At 40.9% G+C, this 16282-nt stretch overlaps 1 protein-coding gene and 1 long non-coding RNA gene across 7 annotated transcripts in view; one reads left to right on the forward strand and one right to left on the reverse strand.

The window, feature by feature from the left end:
* SMYD3 (SET and MYND domain containing 3) overlaps nt 1-16282 on the reverse strand; it is a 686417-nt gene that overhangs the window by 354917 nt on the left and 315218 nt on the right. Inside the window, exon 1 of one of the 5 annotated variants that reach the window (XM_038542774.1) lies at nt 2593-2715. The exons of the other annotated variants lie outside the window; for them this stretch is intronic. Coding sequence (XP_038398702.1) covers nt 2593-2706 — 114 coding nt within the window. The 5' untranslated portion in view covers nt 2707-2715. Of the gene's footprint in view, nt 1-2592; nt 2716-16282 lie in introns of those variants that run through there. 5 annotated transcript variants of the gene reach the window in all.
* Nucleotides 1877-13241, forward strand: LOC119872546. Of its 2 annotated transcripts, none has more exons than XR_005362253.1 (3): nt 1877-2447; nt 8509-8640; nt 12156-13241. It is a non-coding gene; the product is annotated as an uncharacterized LOC119872546 (long non-coding RNA). The 2 variants fall into 2 exon arrangements; XR_005362252.1 differs by lacking the exon at nt 1877-2447 and adding an exon at nt 7792-8417.

The raw sequence follows: 16282 nt of genomic DNA on the forward strand, positions 1-16282 counted from the left end.
GAAATACCCAATAAAGGTAGAGTAAGGTGTCACTGTTATATATCCTTTTGCTTAAACTTTTTTAAAAAAAGATTTATTCATTTATTTTAGAGAGAGAGAGAGAGCATGAGCAGGAGGGGCAGAGAGAGAGAGAGAGAAAGAGAGAGAATCTCAAGCAAACCCCATGTCATGCACTGAGACCAGCCCAGGGCTTGACCCCAGGACCCGAAGATCACGACCTGAGCTGAAACTAAGAGTCGGATGCTCAACTGAGTGTGCCACCCAGGCACCCCTGTATTTCCTTTTTCTATACAAACCACTGAAAAATATGAAAAGCTGGTAGTGCTTAGAATTCTCTCAGCACATAGTAATAAGTGTTCAATTTACTGGTCTAAATTATGTAAACATACAAACAAGCACAAAATATATTAAGTATATGCATATAATCAGTCCAATACCATTAATTCCACCTCAGTTTTTTCTTTAACCAATAAACTACTAAGTCCAAAATGTTGCTCCTTTAATCTAGATAATACATTTTATGTCTAAGAAAAACTTACTCAGCATCTACTTTGCACCAGATACTGCAAACAGAGCAGCGCATGAGATGTACAGTACCAGAAGTAAAGAGACAAGATAATTTCAGATCATGTTAACACTATGATGACAATGAAACACTGCTGTCACAAGCATATGAAAGGAGCTACTTTTGGATGGGATGACCTGAGAAGGCTTCTTTGTGGGGACCATTTTCTTTCTTTTTTTTTAATATTTATTTTATTTTATTTTATTTTATTTTTAAAAGCAGCCTCCATGCCCAGCATGGAGCCCAAAGCAGGGCATGAACAACCCTGAGATCAAGACGTGAGCTGAGGCCAAGAGTCAGACGCTCAGCAGACTGACCCACCCAGTGCCCTGGTGGAGACTATTTTCAATTAAATTCTGAATAATAAGAAGGAGCCAGTCATAAAAATTTGATTTAATTTTTTTTTAATTTTTTTTTTAACTTTTATTTATTTATGATAGGCACACAGTGAGAGAGAGAGAGGCAGAGACACAGGCAGAGGGAGAAGCAGGCTCCATGCACCAGGAGCCTGACGTGGGATTCAATCCTGGATATCCAGGACCGCGCCCTGGGCCAAAGGCAGGCGCCAAACCTCTGCGCCACCCAGGGATCCCTGATTTAATTTTAAAAAAGGATATGGGAAGAACACATATAACAATCAGACTGAAATCCAGCCACTTACATGAGAATATACGCTGAACAAAATTGTTTACTCAGAGGTGATTCTTTTTCTCACAGGGGCTCCGCGCTGCCAATGGGGGGAACCCAAAGTCCTTAGGATCTTTCCTTTGCCTCCCTGGCATACTGCTTTCTCCCTCCTGCTCACCCAGAGAGCTGTCCTATGCCATATTCTAGTGAATAGGAAGGGAGAAATGGGAAGGGCCCAAGCCCCAGCCAGGCTAGTCAGTCCCTCTACATCAGAAAATAGTAGCTTTTCCAGAAGCCCTGACCATAAAGCCCCACCTATGTCTGCTCTGAACACTGTCCCACAGCTACTGTAAAGCAGCTTGGAAGGCTGTGTGCTTTGAACGGGCATGGGCCTTTTGCAGCCCACTCCACACAAAACCCTGGAATTCAGTCAGGAGGAAGAAAGCTTAAACGGGCATAGGTCTGTGCAGAGCATGCGTGCTGAGGCATCTCAGACAGGGCAAAGGCCAAGTGCGAAGTCCATGACGTGACAACAGGGCTGGCTGGTAAAACAGAAGAACAGCCTGTACTGCCAAGAACACCGAGAGCAGGGCTCCGGAATCCACTAGCGCAATCAGTTGGTCGGTACCCACGAGCACTTTTCATACCTCATTTAAATGTCCCGCGCAGCCCCGGGATGGGGACTACCTTCATTGTACAAATAAGCAAGCAAGCGCTTCAGTTACGGGACTAGCCCAAATTCAAAGTTAGGAGGGAGAGGAGACGCAATTCTAACCTGGGCGGAGGGGACGGGGGGATTCGACTCTTAAATTTAAGCTACTAACCCCGCTGCCTTCATTGCTCTGCTTCAACCATGAGCCTCTCAATAGTGAACCAACAGAATTCATTCTTCCAGATCCATTCCTGTCATTACGTGCTCTCCTCTTCACTAACACTTCAGAAAAGGGCTTCTTTATTTTTTTAGATATTTTCATTTATTTGGAATTTTGGAATTCTAGATAGAGGGATTCCGTGTGATTCTCTACCTATCTAAATATGCACAAAAAGGAAAAAAAATCTGAAAATTGGAACTGACTATCTCTTTCTGACATTGAGGTTTGGAGGTGTGAAACTCATATTAGTGGGAAAATAAATCTCTACACTGCTGCTTTTCACTCTGAGATACCTGGGGTGGAAGAAAAGAAGGCAGAAATTTCAAAGCTCCTGCCAGTTCTTCAGTGCTGGGAAACATTAATGAGCTTCCGGATTTGCAAAGGTGAGCCCAGAGCCTAAGGACGTTTGAGAGTTAAATTGCTCTGCATAATGAAGTAAAGGTAATTGAGTTTCCCAAAGAATCAGAGAATAAAGAGGCCAAGGAAAATGGAGGAGGCAGGGGGCTGGGAGGGCAGCTGTGGCCTAACCTCACATGGTATCTCCGATGACTCCAGCATGTCCAGCTTCCCATCTAAGGGCAGATGGATGACATTCCCCAGCAGACGCCTATGGGCTGGCAGTGAGACCTGCTCAGAGATCATGCCCAGAAGTGAGCCAGGATTTTAAAATCTGGGCAGATTAAAGGGGGATGGTGAGTCTGGAAGAATCTGAGCAGGGCCTACAGAGCTCCTCGGGTGTTCTCCAGGGTGGAGTCAGACCTAAGGCGGAGCTATTTGCTTACTGCACTCACCCTCAATGGTACTGCCCTGCACAGCAAGGCAAAGAAAATACCAGACCAGAACAGCATTCCAGCAACTGTTTTAGGGAACCACTTCCCTCCTGTCCCTCCTTGACAGCCCCTTTCCCCCACCCAACCCCTCCAAGCAGAGTGACCTGCAAAGGCCAATGCAGCTGCCAGGGCACACCTGGTACAGTTCACTGCAGCTAAAGGGTCTGTGTTCCCCAAGACATCTCTTCTCTGGAGCCCAGTGGCTTTCCCTGTGAGCTCCAAATTCCTCTATGTGTTAAGTGTCGGTGAGGGGCCCCTGCCTACAGCCCAGTCTCACCCTGTGGCCCTGAGCACCAGTAAGATAGACCAGCGTGGCTCCATGTGCCACAATGTTCCTCTCCTCGCCTTTGTACAGCTGTGCTCTTTTCCATGCCACATCTGTGCCCACCAAACTATGAGGACTTCAGAAAGCACCTCAGGCATCATGGCCTCCAGAAGCCTCTCCTGCTTCCACATGCCATTCTGATGGCCTCCTCCATGCTCCCTGCCAAGCCAAGTATACTCTATCCCAGCACAGAGTGCTCCAGCATCCTCACTGATTGACATGTCTCCCCAACACATGTCCATAGAACCTAGTACTGTGCCTACAATGTAGTAACTATTCCATAAATTCTTGACCTAAAAGCTTTTATTTCAAAGCCTAAAAAGATAACTGAACACAGATCTGCCCAAGAGTATATTTCAATGGGAACAGATCTTCCCACATCTTGCTTTTTCCTTCGACACAGCGCTCTAACTCTTCTGGCCTCCACCCTGACTCTCATGCTACCCTCACTAGTTAAGCCAACAGCAGCCTTCAAATCGAAACTATGAACGCTGCTTGTGAAAAGCTAACGTTCTTTCACTCCACAAATATGCATCATGCACTTCATCCATGAAGCACGGCGCTAAACTCTGGAGATGCACAAACGGATGAAAGCCACATTACTGTTATCCTTGTGGAATTCCATCCACAGATAAACATCTAAAACATTACAGTTGCAATAAGTGTTTTGTGAGGAAGAATGGCAGGGTATTATGGAGTGGGTAACAATTTAATAGGGGGACCTAATCTCTTCTGCGTCAGGATCGGGAGGGAGGTTTGCCAGTGGAAGTGGATGTGGATTAAGGGAGGCTCCCTTTACAAGCAGGAGTTTGCCAGCTTGCCAGCAACAGAGAGGGTGCGCGCGTGCGTGTGTGTGTGTGTGTGTGTGTGAAGTGTGAGAAGATGAGTATTACAAAACAGAGATAAAAGCCTGCAAGCAGCCTCAAGGAGCCTGGAGGCCAGAGAAAAGGATGGTGTGGAGGACGCGGGAGCTCCCAGGACAAGTGAGGAGGTGGAATCATGCTGCAATGTATCTGGCTGGCGAAGCTAAGTTAGTTTTTCCTTGGTGACTCTGTCAGAGAACAGGCTACGTCTGATTCAGAAGTGATGCTTCTGAAGTGCAGAGGCAGCCTGACAGTGAAGCAATGCTACAGCAAAGTCACTGCCAGCTGAGGAGGAAGCATGGCCACGTTGGCTATATGAAAGGTCAAGTCTTACCTCAATTACTCCAAGAGAACACTCTGGACTGAATGAGAAGAATAAGCATCACGAGAACGAGGGCAACTCTGGGGAAGTCTGTCAGAGCCTGGCACGGTGACACTTGGAACTGCCTCTGGGACAGCCTGGGCTGGAGACCCACAGATGAGCATTTCCGAATATTGTCACCAACAGATCTGAACACGATTGCCACTCAAGGCAAGTTAATTCTTTTTAAACTAACAAAATGACCAAGAATGCTCTTGAGTCATTTCAAGTTCTTATTTCCTGTTTATGAGGATCTGGAATTTCTGGGTGCATTACCTCTGAATCTGAGTTTACATGAGGAGTCCTTTGTTTTCATTCATCATGACAAAAATAACTAGCATTTGCAAACAGCTGGTGGCAGGAAAAATCTGAATCCTGGGATAAGATTTCTTACTTAGGATGCCTAGCTAACAATCACTTCAAATGCCCAAACACAATAAAGTATGAGGGTTATTCCAGATGTGCAGAGATTCCTGCCATATCAGGATTCCTGTAAAAAGACATTAACTGTACCATATACCTATGTCATGAACAATGGACCTTTACCACTCGAGTGTTACAATTACAACCTTTTTTTCAATTACTTTTATTGAAGATGTTATATTCCTAGGTATCTGCTTCATGCAAGGAAAAATTATTTTCTGTGGAAATGGTAGGGTGCAAGGAGCTTACTTAATATACATCTTACGTGGCTTAGGGGCTAAGTATGTAATCCCTTCAGCTATATGCCTCAATTACACTTATTTTACTGTAGATACCTATTGCACAGTTAATCACCTTCATCCGTATTGTTAACCTGATCCTTTAAATATTCATACTCCCAGAACACATCAATTATTTTTTGCCATTCTTTTTCATTTGAAAAGATCTTTGGAACATGCATGGTTAGAGAAATAATGTATGCCATGTTCCTAGTATTATAAATTATTGTGATTTTTATTCCCAATGACTAGTCGTAACTTGGAAACTCAAAACCAAAACCATAAGTGACTATAAAATGACAATGAAAACAGAGTTCATTCTATAGTTGTAGGCTGCTTGACATTTTCCAGCTCACCCTGATTTTATAAAAAGAAATGACCTTGAAAATAATGAAGCATATCAAGCGGTAAGGCTGCAGTTCACTGAAATAGGACAATATGTTCATGTCTTTACAATGCTGCTAAGCATTCATGAACTAGAAAGAAGTTTTATTGCTCTTTAACCAATTTATATTTGTATTTTATAGGCTTACACATATTCCGTACAAGGCCATTCTAACCTTTACCAGTATCCCTCTGGAAATAAAGGCAACCAGGTCTCAGCCCACTAGCATGGGGAAAAATTGAGATATTGCAAGAGGCAAAGAGCCTGGCTGATTTGTTTTTAGCCTGTGTTTAATTAGAGTGCTCTTAGTAAAAACACAAATTCAGATTAGCTTTTCTCTGCTCAATGTTTATTAATTTTGATGCTCTTTAAAAGGGGAACATGCAAGCATCTTGATAAATATATTTAGCTGCTGTCACTTTATAATAAAGGAACAAGTGCAACAAAAACAAAAACAAAAACAAAAACAAAAAAATCCCACAATCACAAACAATGGTGAGATGGACAGAAAATACTTCTGAGACCTGAATGCTGTGGGGCCCAGAGTGCACAACTGCACATGCTCCCTGCACGGGGGATGGGGCCGAGGGAAATCCTGTTCAGCCACACCTTGGGACCGCAGGGCACAGCAAGGCTGACAGGTCCAAGGAAAATCAGAACCTCCAAGGTAAAAACCAACCCGGAAGAAGTCCAAAGAACCGAATCCCCCTAACAAAAGTAACACTCAGGAGGGAAGGCACTGTGGGAGTACAGTCCAAGTTCTGTGCTGCGTCTCTACCCTCCTCCCCACCCAGCACAGTCAGCCCATAACAGGGTCAATGTGCACTTAGTGTGGAGCTGCTCTCTCCCAACAGGTCCCTTTGCAAAGGGCTTGAGGGAGGAAGGTATAAAAAGAAGGCTGCTGTCAAGAGTCGGAATGCTTTGGAGAGCTGACATTTTCAAGTGCTATCAGGTCCAGCTCATAAGCCAAACCTGTGATGCTTAATCCAAGGCAGGAGGTGAGGGAGATTTCTTAGAAAAGATTCTAACTTTCTCCTTAGCATATGCAGGAGCAGCACTGGTGGGACTGGGAGGAAATGTGTTCCACAACCCTAATTCCCAGAGAAGCCCAGAGAGAATGCACAGGGATGGGGAAAAGTTTAGGAAGGAAGCCAGGCCCAGAGAAGAATGTTCCTTGGGGACCTGCTCATTCATCTGCTCATCATAAGTAAGTACCCGCCATGGGCAACTGCACTGTCCTTGCAGGGAACAAGATTAACAAATGTTTCTGGTCACGGGAAGTTTATATTCTTGTACGCAAGTGATAAACAATAATAACAACAGCATCCTCAGGAGAATGATCAGTGCTTTTAGAGAAACATCTATCTATTGGTCCATTCATTCACTCACAACAAACCGGATGCATGATGGGCATCAGGTTCTGTGTTAGGTGCTCAGAGGGTACAATGGTAATTAAAACATAAGCAAAATCTGGGATTCAGCCACACACAGATGGTAAATGAATCTTCAGGAATTAATGAGGTCACCCAGAGAAGACATAGGGAACAAAGTGTGTGTGTGTGTGTGGGGGGGGGAGTCACAAATATGGCAGGTGTGGTGTCATTAACAGAGAGTATGGTGTCACTCAAGCCAGGGTTCAGCACTGGAGCAGTGTGTTCGGAGAAGGGAGTCACCCATTGTATAGGCACAGTCATAAACTCAAGTTCGAAGAGGAGCCAATATCACAGGATTCAGCAACATGAAGACCAGAGTGGTTCTGATCAAGATATGGACCTGAACACCAGACCACATATTCAGATGAGCCAGCAAGAAGGAAGCGAAGACTGAGAGAGTGAACCTGTTCCAATATTGACTGTGAAACAAGAAAAGAAGCAAAGATAGACAGAGAAAGAAGTCTGGCAGAGGAGTTTTTCTTCTTTCCCTTCCTTCCCCAAATAAAATAGAAGTAACCACATTTAAAGGCTGAAAGGAGACAAAAATGGAGAAAAGACAACTGGTGGAGTGAAGTCCCTAACAGATTAAAAGAGAATGGAATTTAGAGAGGAGGAAGAGATACTGTTTCCACTGAGTATTGAGAGATAGGAGGAAGAAAGATGTTGCTGAGGGCAGGAGTGGGTGGCAACAGGGCTGGGATAGGAAACATGAGTAGGATGGGGTGTGGGGCAGGGGTGGGGAACAGAGTGGGGTGGGGGCAGGGCTGCGGTGGGGAGCAGGGGATCATTAAAAGTTGGAAGAATCCCCTACAAAATGGCCATAAGGCCAGGAAAATTCACAGGCAAGTCTCAGTGCAAATGGAAGAGGCCCCCAGAAACTGTTGACAGGTATTTGGGGTTAGGTTGGTTGACAACTGGTAAAAGTAAATGGGTGGTTTGGGAGGGGGAATGTAGGTTATGTCTGATTATTGAATGTGCTTCACACAGGAATATATAAAATTTGTCCAACTAGGCAGTGAAGAAACACCTGGGTAGCAGCACAGTGATTCACAGATTTTTGAGTAAATATTTCCGGGTATCACTTCGAGCCTGGGCAAAAACCTGCACATGGAGACTTGCCAAATCAACACCCAGGTCAGTAACCTCAGAGCACTGTATCAAAGCAAAGGCATCTGCGCATGTCTGTCTGAATGCAAGAGTTGAGGAATTCTGGGCAACCAGGTTCAGCCTCCAGGACTCACACCTCAGTCACTTGACTTCAGGCCAACTGCTCCATGTCATTTTGTCCCAAGCTTTTATTTTTTTTTTTTTAAAGAAAACACTTATCTGTTTTTCCTTTGGCTCCCCTGGGGTACAGTAGAAATGAATCCAGTATCTATTTAAAGCCCAAGAACATCAAAGGCCTGTGCCACACTGGAAGAATCTTCTGAGCAAGGGTGCCACAGGGCCACACTGGTAGGTCCCCTTCGTGCTTACTGAGAGAAAAGGTACAATTTGTATAGGGCTCTTTCACAAGTGTTTCCCTCACCTGAATCACCTGTTCCAGGATGCGTGACAGAACCAACCCGAATCAGAAGACAGAGAACATAACGCTGTCTGAACATGTGGGCAAGTCTGACAACTCCCTGCTCCCGACTCATCATGTGAAAAGACATGTTATCCCTCTGCTTACCCAAATGTAAGCCCTTTATTTACTGAGTGTCTGCTCAATCAACACAGAGCCTTCATATTTTGTCTGTCCCTCTGTTCTGTTGATTCTTGGAGCCAGCAGGTTCCTAGAGACTAGGAACCACGTCAACCTTTGTGCAAGGTACATGATAAGTACTCAGCGTAATGTTTGCTGATGCTAGCACTTGCTGAACCTGCTACTGCCATGTGGCACATGTGTGCTCCATGAAAGCCAAGACAGAGACAATAACTGTAGGCTAGAGGATGAGGGATAGCTTAGCCATTTTATATATTTTTAAAATTTTTGTATTGAGGTAAAACCCACGTAAAAATGAACCATTTTTAAATGAACAATTCAGGGGCACCGGGATGGCTCTATTGGTTAAGTGGCCAACTTTTGATTTTAACACAGGTCATGACCCCAGGGCTGTGAGTTCAAGTCTCACACTGAGCTCCACGCTGGATGTGGAGCCTGTTTAAGACTTCCCTCCCCCATCCCCATTCTCGCTCGCTCTCTCTCTCCCGCTAAAATTAAATATATACATAAAACAATTCAGTAGCATGTAGTACATTCATAGTGTTGTGAATGAGGTGGTGCATAATCACCACCTCTACATAGTTCTAAAACATTTTTATCACCTCAGAAGGAAACCCTATAACCATCAAGCAGTAGCTCCCCCTTCCCCTTCCTTCAACCTCAGACTGGCAACCACTAATTTAAATTCTGTCTGCATGGAATGGTCTGTTTGAATATTACATATAAATGGAACATGAAGTATGGCCTTCTGTGTTTGGCTTCTTATATTCTCAAGATTCTTCCATGTTGTGGCATGTATCGGTACTTCATTCTTTTTTATGGCTGAATAATATTCCATTTCAGGAATACAACACAATTGGCTTATCCATTCAACTGTTAATGAACTCTAGGGCTGTTTCTATATTTGGACTATTGTGAACAGTACTGCTATGAATGTGTATATATATATATATATATATATATATATATATATATATATGTATTTGTTAAGTATTGGCTTTCAATTCTTTGGATATACAGTTGACTGTTGAATAACATGGGTGGTAGGAGACCCAACACCCCTCACAACCAGGTGCAACTGAAAATCTGTGTATAACTTTTGACTCCCCAGAAACTGAATTATTACTAGCCTACTACTGACCAGAAGTCTTACTGCGAACAGTCAATTAACACATTTTGTATGTTACATGTATTATATATTGTACTCTTACAAAAAAGCAAGCTAGAGAAAAGAAAATGCTAAATTCTTGAGAGAAAAATACATCTACCATACTGTACTTTTTGAAAAAAAAAAAACACATATAAGTGGACTTGGGTAGTTCAAATCCTTGTTATTCAATGGTCAACTGTATATATAGGAGTAGAACGACTTAGTCATATGGTAATTCTCTGCTTAATTTTTTGAGGAACTGTTGTCCACAGTGGCTGTACATCCCCACCAGCAATGTTCAAGAATTCTAATTTCTCACATCCTTGCCAACACATTCTTTTTCCTTCTTTTTTTAGTATAGCCATCCTAGTGAATGTTGAATGATACCTCACTGTGGTTTTGACATGAATTTTCCTGATGATTAATGATGTTGAGTACCTTTTCATGTGTTCCTTGGCCAGAGAATGTCTCTATGCCAGAGAAATGTCTATTTAAGCCCCTTACCCATATTTTAGTTGGGTTGTTTGTGTTTCAGTTATTTTTAAGCAAGGCACTCTGATACTCCTCTCAGAACAGCCTGCTTCAGGAGACAAGATGCAAAGCAAGATGTTAACAATGTAGTAGTTGAGAGGTTGTACTCTGAAACCAGGCCAGGTGGGTTCACTCCACAACACAGTTGCTTGGCAAAGTTACCTCCCTGAGCCACAAGCTCTTCATCTGTAAAAAGGAAGGTATTAAGAGTAAACTTCATGGATGTGTGGTACATCAAATAATTTAATCAATATAATAGGCTTATAGTAGAATCTGACAAAAAGTTAAAAGCTATAAAATGTTTCAAAAATCAATAAAGTTTAGGGGCGCCCGGATGGTTCAGCTGGTTAAGTGTCTGCCTTCAGCTCAGGTCATGATCTCAGAGTCCTGGAATCAAGCCCCACCCTGCTCCACAGGGAGCCTGCTTCTTCCTTTCCTGCTCCCATTGCTTATGCATACATGCACATGCTCTCTCTCTCTGCCAAATAAACACAATTTTTTTAAAAAAATCAATAACGTTTACAGAGAAAGCACCTCCATGAAATTACATATGTATTCCCATAGAAATGGGAGATGTGGATGAACCTTTCTGCCAGACCCAGCCACACAGGAGGAAAAGGAACTGCAGGGAGCAAGTCACAGTATTTTGCCTCCATGTTAAGTCTACAATGATCCCAAAATACTGAAGAGCACTACATAACACATTGTCCCTTGTAGCTTTTCAACAACACAGGGGAAGCATTCTTATACTATGGCAAGAAGGCAGAACTGACATCTGTGAAAAAATTTTGGTAATACATATACTACACGGGACCAAATCTTTTGCCCCATCATACATTCCATGAAATGAAAAAAGATGAAGAAAGTTTACAGGCTGCTGTATTTTATAATTGTGATTTCTTTGAAATGCCCATCTGTCACTGTGAGTGAGGATAATAAATCATAGTATATGGTTGAAAAGTATCAAGACCCTCTCCATTTTTTTCTGTATACGGAAAAAAATCCAATTGTACGCAGAACAATCATGTCAGGCGATTCACCTGCTCAGGCCCAAAAGTCATAGTTATCATTCAGCCCAGTCTATGCTGCTGCCATTATGCTCCCTCCATACAGTCTTTGGAAAGGAGGTTCAGGATAACATATGACAGCAATCCACTGCCTCTTCTCCAATTCTATCCTATACTTGAAAGATAAAGGCTCTTCCAAATTAGGGATTCAATATCACCTAAAATGGACTCAGGCTCAATTAAATTTCCAAGTTATAATACACAATTTCATACTCATAATGTTTCCTGTCATTTTGCATTAATTTAATAAGGAATGAAATCCTTTCTTCTCTTGAATTCTTTAGGTAGCTTCGGTTTCCTAAAAGCTTAGGTTTCGCTCCCCAATCTCCTCCATCCAGCAAATTTAAACCTTGACATACTAATTAACTTGGATAGCAATCCATGCATCTTCTGCAAAGGATTGATGCCATGGAACTGGAGTCATGGGCAAGTTCATGTTTATTCTCAATAGTGGAACAAATGGACAAAATGAACAGACGAAGTGATCAGAAATAAGTGAATTGAAAGGAAAAATGCCAAAGTTAATTTACCAAGTAGAGTCACGGGAAATCAGTGAAAGTGTTACACAGCAAACAAACAAACAACGAAACTTACTTTCTTTGAAAGACCTCTAATAATGTGATATATGAAATGGGGAAGCTTAAGTGAATTTACTCTTAAAAAAAAATCATGTTCCTGGAAAAAGAAATACATAGAAATAAGTTCTGGATTAGTCATCAAAATGTTCTTTCTTGTTCCAGATCACAGTTAAAGAAGGATGTTTAAGAGGCAGAATTCTATAATGCACAGCACTGCGAATCCCAGTTTGAGTTCCAGATCTGAAGACTTGGCAAGAAACTTCACATCTAAAATGTGCCTATAAGCTCATTTTTCATAGATTACGATTTCCAACTGTAGTGACAACTAAATGTTTGAGGTAGTTTGATTCTGAGAACTATATTGTATTTTGTTCTCTGGCCATTACAGAAAATATAGAAATCATAGAATAAAACAAGAGGAAAAAAGGGAATATGATATACTATGACTCTTGAGAAAAGGAGTATGTTTGTTATATTTCCTATCAAAGGCAATATTTCTATATTTTGTATTATTTTAAAACTAAGAAGTTAACACACTGTGGTATCTTCCCTACTAAAAATAACACAATGATGTTACAGATATCATTCAACTAGTAACACACTATGGTTATTTTCCTATATTATTAAAAATGCTTCATGGCTGCAAGTAACTTCTCTGCAGTTTTACATAAAATGTACTTATCCACTTCCACCTTGCTGAATTTTTCTCTTTGCTACTAAAGGGAAAAAATAGTGCAATTACTACTTTCACCAGACAAAGAGCATTATGAACAATTTTAGACTCTTTTAAACACTTCTGTTTGCTTTGTCCCAAAAAATAAATCAATTTACACAATAGTAGTAATATGGGAGTACCTGCCTTACTAAATTCTTACTAACATTTGAACATTAACAATTCTTGTTACTTTCTGTCAAATGGCACCTCATTATTTGCCTTTCTTTGACTATTAGTAATGTTAATTTTTTCCCATAAGTTTATAGGAAAACTGTACTTTTTTGTGGATTCTGTGCGTATTGTATAGTATACTATCTTGTCTATTCATTCTTCCAAATAATCACTAAATATCTGGGACAATGCCTTAAAACCATTTAGTCTGGAAAGCCCATCATCTTTATAATGCTTAGTTCTATCATCTGTGAGCACAGTTCGCCTCTGTAATTAATCTGTATTTTGTTTTGTTTTTAAATATTTTATTTATTTATTCATGAGAGACACAGAGAAAGAGAGAGAGAGAGAGAGAGAGAGAGAGAGAGAGAGAGAGAGAGAAGCAGGCTCCATGCAGGGAGCCCTGTACGGGACTAGATCCCAGGACTCCTGGATCACCCCCTAGGCTGAAGGCAGGCACTAAACTGCTGAGCTACCCAGGGATCCCCTGTATTGTTTACAGTCTGTAAATCTTTGTGTTTTCCCTGACCTGAGCTGAAGTCAGATGATTAACCAACTGAGCATCCAGGAGCCCCTCTTTTAGTTTTAATTTGCTTGATTTGCCTTTGCCTATCATTTTACTTTAATCACACTTTAGTTTTTGGGTGGAGGGAGTGTTGTCACTTATGAACACCTTACACTTGACAGGCATCTATTCTAGGAGCTAAAGGAGCACCTGGCACAGAATGGAGTCTCAGCAATTATTAAGTTGTTCATTATAAAACATCTGTCTTTCTCCATCATACTTGCATCTGGTAAGCACCTAATAAAGCGAAACGAGGTTTTCTTTGATCACTAAGCTGTGCTTCTCTGCTGCTCTGAAAATAAGGAATAAGGAATACTCCGTAATATTATAAATTAAAGTATTATAATCCTTTCTAAGTTCATGGAATTATTTTATGGACTGATGGGAATGGGGGTTACATGAATATCTATCAGTATTCAAATGTCATCAGGGGCACCTGGGTAGCTCAGTGGTTGAGCCTCTCTACCTATGGCTCAGGTCGTGATCCTTGAATCCTGGGGTTGAGTCCCACATTGGGCTCTCTGCAGGGAGCCTGCTTCTCCCTCTGCCTCTCTGTGTCTCTCATGAATAAAAAAAATCTTTTTAAAAAATTAAAAAAATATTTATATGTTATCAAATTCTATCTAAATATATATAGTTGATTGTAAATTGCAATTCAAATAAAAATGGGATTGGAGGGAAAAGACAGAAGTATAGCTCATGGAGTAGCTTCCTTGTGGCCCCATGAAGAAGAGATTATTGGCAATACAGACATAAACTTTGATTTTATTCATAAAATTGTGTACAAAATTATCTGATAGTATTTTGTGACCAGTCAACTATCCCTTTGTTGCACCAAAAATTAAAGCTAGTTTTCAAGATGATTTTTACATAAATTATGAAAATAAACTTAGTATTTTCCTAATAATAGAGAAAACAAAACAAAATCAACCAAAAAGTATCTCTCGGTGTTTACCAGTCAAGTAGAATAACTGCTTTGATCTTTGAGATTTGCCATAGAATTACCCACATATTAAACAAACAAACCTTTAAAACTCCCTCACCACCCAAGGATTAAAATACTTTAAATATTCCTCTCTTACTATTCACGTTGATCTACACTTGCCATCACAAAGTATTTCACTTATGGAGGACAACAGGGCATTCCAGCATGAGTATTCACTCAATTTGTGGAAATAAAGTATCCTTCAGTCCCTTACAATTTTGCTCAACAACATATGCGAGGGAGTTTCAAACATTTATTGGAAATACTCCTGGAAAAGAGAGGGCAATTTCCTGGTGTGTGTGATTGTCAAGTGGGAGAATATGTCAATCACCTAATTACCAACTATTCATTGAGGAGGGCTTTTAAATACATTTCAAGTAAAATTAGCCGTGATTCCAAATGTACTATACTGTGTAAAACACAGAATAAAAGCCTTCTTCAAAATATATGATTTATTTGAGGGAGTTTCCTACCTTAAATATGTTCTCCAGGAAAAGCAATTTGTTATTGACCCAAGTTCCTGTGCCTTCCATGTTTCTTTCAGAGTGGATATTTATGCAAAAGCAACAAGATAATGGGAAACAAGTCTTCCAATCTGAACTAAAGTTCCACAAAAACAGTAAGGAGATCGCTCTTTATTCCGTTCCAGTACCCTCGTGCTCATTTCATGGCCTCCTCCAGGTCCCACCATGAGCCCCCTTCCTGGGGACCACAAGTCAATTCTGATTTGTACATGACACCTAGTCTCAGAAACAAAATGTGGAGTTGCAAAACTGAAGAGCAGTAAACAGAATTCGTCTCCATTGACCACACTGGTGAGTACCAGGGAATAAAAACCATTCCTACCTCCTGCCATTGCCCCAGATCCAAAAAGAGAACCAAAATTTGAGGCCATATCTGCCTCATCGGAGACCTTGGCAGAGAGAGAAAACATTCAAATAACAGCACAAACAGCATACAATGTAAAACTGAACTGATATACGGAGAAAACAGTATTTTGTTCCTTTTTTTTTTTATTTTGTTCCTTAAAACAAAAATGACATATACAATCAAATCATCAGCAACTGGAAAACATTTTCAAAGCAAGGAGAATAACACTTATATTTGTCTTTTGTCCAGCATACTAGTAAATGCTGGCTCTTCCCCTGAGGTGATGACATTAGCCACTCCTGAGCCAAAAGAACATATGTATAAGAGACACACATAATGCATAATGCACAAATCCTCAAACTCTATACCATAACCAAATTGGTAGAAATGTAGTTCTCTCTTAATAAAAAGTAAAAGGAAGAGAAATTTAAAATTTTTTCAGACTTATGGTTTGAGTGATTCACTTTTGACCTGATGGTACAAAGATCTATGCTGATACCCATGAGTTGGTCAAATATTTTCATACCAGCAGACACCTATTTATGATATTAAGAAAAAAGTGATTTAAACCTTCATACACTCTGCTAATGTGCTGTTCTCTTCAAAGTGCAGGGAATATTAAGGGCCACCTCTGGGTTATTAACAGAATTTATAACTTCACTGCTTTCTTAAATTAGATCCTATTGCTCACAGTCCTCACCTCGTTTAGGACTTTGTAAATTTACAAAACCAGGAACAAAAATCATCACAATTCATCATTACAAAGGGCAGAGTTGACCCAAAGTCTCTGTGTCAATTGTCTAAATAAATTCTAGACTTAATTCACTATTGAAAAAATAAAAAATTCATAACCACAGCCATCAATGGCAGGCTAAAATGATCTTCCCTAACCTTGCTGAGTTTTAACTGCTCACACACTACTCACCAAGTGAGGATAAAAGTATCTAATTACCATTTATTACTAGTTCTGGGTGCCATTACCC

Source organism: Canis lupus, chromosome 7, assembly GCF_011100685.1.
Source record: "Canis lupus familiaris isolate Mischka breed German Shepherd chromosome 7, alternate assembly UU_Cfam_GSD_1.0, whole genome shotgun sequence".
NCBI classification, from domain to species: Eukaryota; Metazoa; Chordata; class Mammalia; order Carnivora; family Canidae; genus Canis; species Canis lupus.